General features: G+C 37.3%; 1 protein-coding gene across 1 annotated transcript; it reads left to right on the forward strand.

The window, feature by feature from the left end:
• The first annotated feature begins 388 nt into the window (after positions 1–388).
• Positions 389–1,700, forward strand: LOC133812573 (elongation of fatty acids protein 3-like). Its single transcript, XM_062246347.1, has one exon. The coding sequence runs from the start codon at positions 547–549 to the stop codon at positions 1,507–1,509; it is 963 nt and encodes a 320-aa protein (XP_062102331.1). The 5' UTR covers positions 389–546; the 3' UTR covers positions 1,510–1,700.
• Positions 1,701–2,437: the final 737 nt, after the last annotated feature.

A 2,437-nucleotide genomic window follows, 5' to 3' on the forward strand; every position in this document is an offset into this window, starting at 1 on the left:
TATTTTGGAATATTACTTTAAAAATTTATAGTTTGAAGATTAAAATGATGTGTTTTAGGTTTTTAATTTTTTTTTTTTTTTGTGTTTATATAAAAAAATTTATTATATTTTAAAAAATATATAGATATATATATAATCAATCAAACATTTGAGTAAATCGTATAGGTTAATTTCTTCCAACATTGGATTGATTATTTTGATTTTTCTTTTTTTGACGAAGAATATTTTGACATCTTAAAAAAAAATCATTGAATTCACATATTCTAAACATGCCAACGGAAAAGCAAGAGTATTAAAACACGTGTAACCAATGAAAACAGCACACGTGTACTAGGAAAGTAGTTAAATATTTTCATCTCACGATTCTCACCAGTCATTCGCCTCCGCCCAATTTAGTCCATTCTCTCTAGCTCTCGTTTTCTCTAACTTGGCCTCTTCTTTTTCTTCAATAGATTTTTTGTTCAAATTTTTTTTCAATAATTAAATATTAATATTTTTCAATCAATTGATGTGATAAAACGAAACAATTTACCTCCACCGTCTGATATGGCGGGGAAGACGGCGATGATGATGATGATCACCTTCTGGCTTTCGGAGCACCCATCAATAGTCGGGTTCCGGTGGAGTCACACCCAATCATGGGGCTCCACGTGGTCATTCCTCTTCACCGCAATCGCCTTCTACCTCACCCTATCGCTCCTCCTCCATCTCCTTCTCACTCTCTTCCACAACCGTCCGATTTCCCTCGGACCAATCCCAGCCGTCCACAGTCTCACCATGGCTCTAATCTCCGCCACTATCTTCGCCGGAATCCTACTCTCCGCCGCCGCTGAGATCCGCGATACGCGCTGGTCCTGGCGCCGATCCAAACGAACGCCTCTCCAATGGCTCCTCTGTTTCCCTCTCGGAACCCGTCCCTCCGGTCGGGTCTTCTTCTGGTCCTACATATACTACCTCTCCCGATTCCTTCACATGCTTCGAACGCTCTTCTCAATTGTACGACGTCGTAAGCTCTCCTTCTTCCAGCTCCTCAACAACTCAATCCTCACCTTCATGGCCTTCGTCTGGCTCGAGTTCTCCCAATCGTTTCAGGTCCTCGCCATACTCTCCACCACGCTCGTCTACGCCGCCGTATACGGTTACAGGTTCTGGACCGACGTTGGGCTCCGCGGCGCGTGCTTCCCGTTTGTCGCCAACTGCCAGATCGCACTACTAGGCTGCAACGTCGCCTGCCACGTTGGCGTATTGCTCTTGCATTTCATGAAGGGTGGTTGTAACGGAATCGGCGCGTGGGTTTTAAACGCCGTGCTGAACGCCGTAATACTTCTGCTGTTCTTAAACTTTTATGTGAAAATGTACACAGGGAAGAAGAAGAAGACGACGTCGATGATGAGGGAGATTGTTGGGCCTGATGGGCCTGGGCCTGTCGGTTTGGTTCGGTGTGAGCCCGTGGTTCTGTCTTATTCAGGTTTGGGTGGAGTCCATGAAGTAAGCAATAAAGAGCTGTGATGTGATTCAATTTAGGTATTAGTATAATAATTAACTGCGGTTTTTGTGTGTTTAACCTGTAATCTCTAGAAAACTAAATTGTACACAAACAAATATACATATAATTAAGTAGAGTTTTTTATATATATATATATATATATTATAATTGTAAATCTGCTTTTTGAGTTTTGAGATTAGACAACATTCTTCAACTTGGCTTTCAACTAGTTTAATTACAATTTTAAGTTTGGGAGAAAATTTCCACAAAACAAGAAAAAGACAAAGAAAAAGAGAGACACCTGAAAATTTGGTTAGTGAAATAAAATTAGAATGGTAAACATAATAGTAAAACTAGAACTATAATATGAATGAACTATATTATTGGAATGGATTATTGTCCCCTTTAGAATTTGTCCCTAAAAGTAAAATTATATTGTTAAGTACCAAATTTTAATTTTATATTTACAAAATTTCAGTTTTATTGTTAAAATGCTTAAATTATTTTTTTATTAAAACACAATTTTTTGGTGATAAATTGTTAAAGAAAACGGTGAAATAGAAGTAAAACTATTTCATTACTATTCTCATTCCACCTATCATTATTTTTCATACTTGTCAATACTTTGGGAAACAATTTTTAAGCAAGTCCAATAAGAATATCACTTAAAGAAACACAAAATAATAAACATTGCTAAGATTCTTATATGGAATAATATTGTTATAGTGAGTAAATAGAAGAAGAATATTCGCATAGTTTAGAAGCAAACGAAGACAAATTGGTACCAAAATTGAACAAGTCGAGCTTATGAAATGTCGATGAAAGTGTAGTCAACATAGGCAGGAAAGGAAATACGTCTTATATGACAACGAGAGTTGGGCAATATTGTGTGTACCATAATACGTCTTATGAACCTTTTAGGTAAAATGTCACTTTTTTAAAAGGTGGATG

The sequence above is a fragment of the Humulus lupulus genome, chromosome 1, assembly GCF_963169125.1.
Source record: "Humulus lupulus chromosome 1, drHumLupu1.1, whole genome shotgun sequence".
Classification (NCBI taxonomy): domain Eukaryota; kingdom Viridiplantae; phylum Streptophyta; class Magnoliopsida; order Rosales; family Cannabaceae; genus Humulus; species Humulus lupulus.

Coding starts and splice junctions, on each gene's coding strand:
- LOC133812573 (XM_062246347.1), top strand. CDS start 547: ATGGCGGGGAAGACGGCGATGATGATGATGATCACCTTCTGGCTTTCG.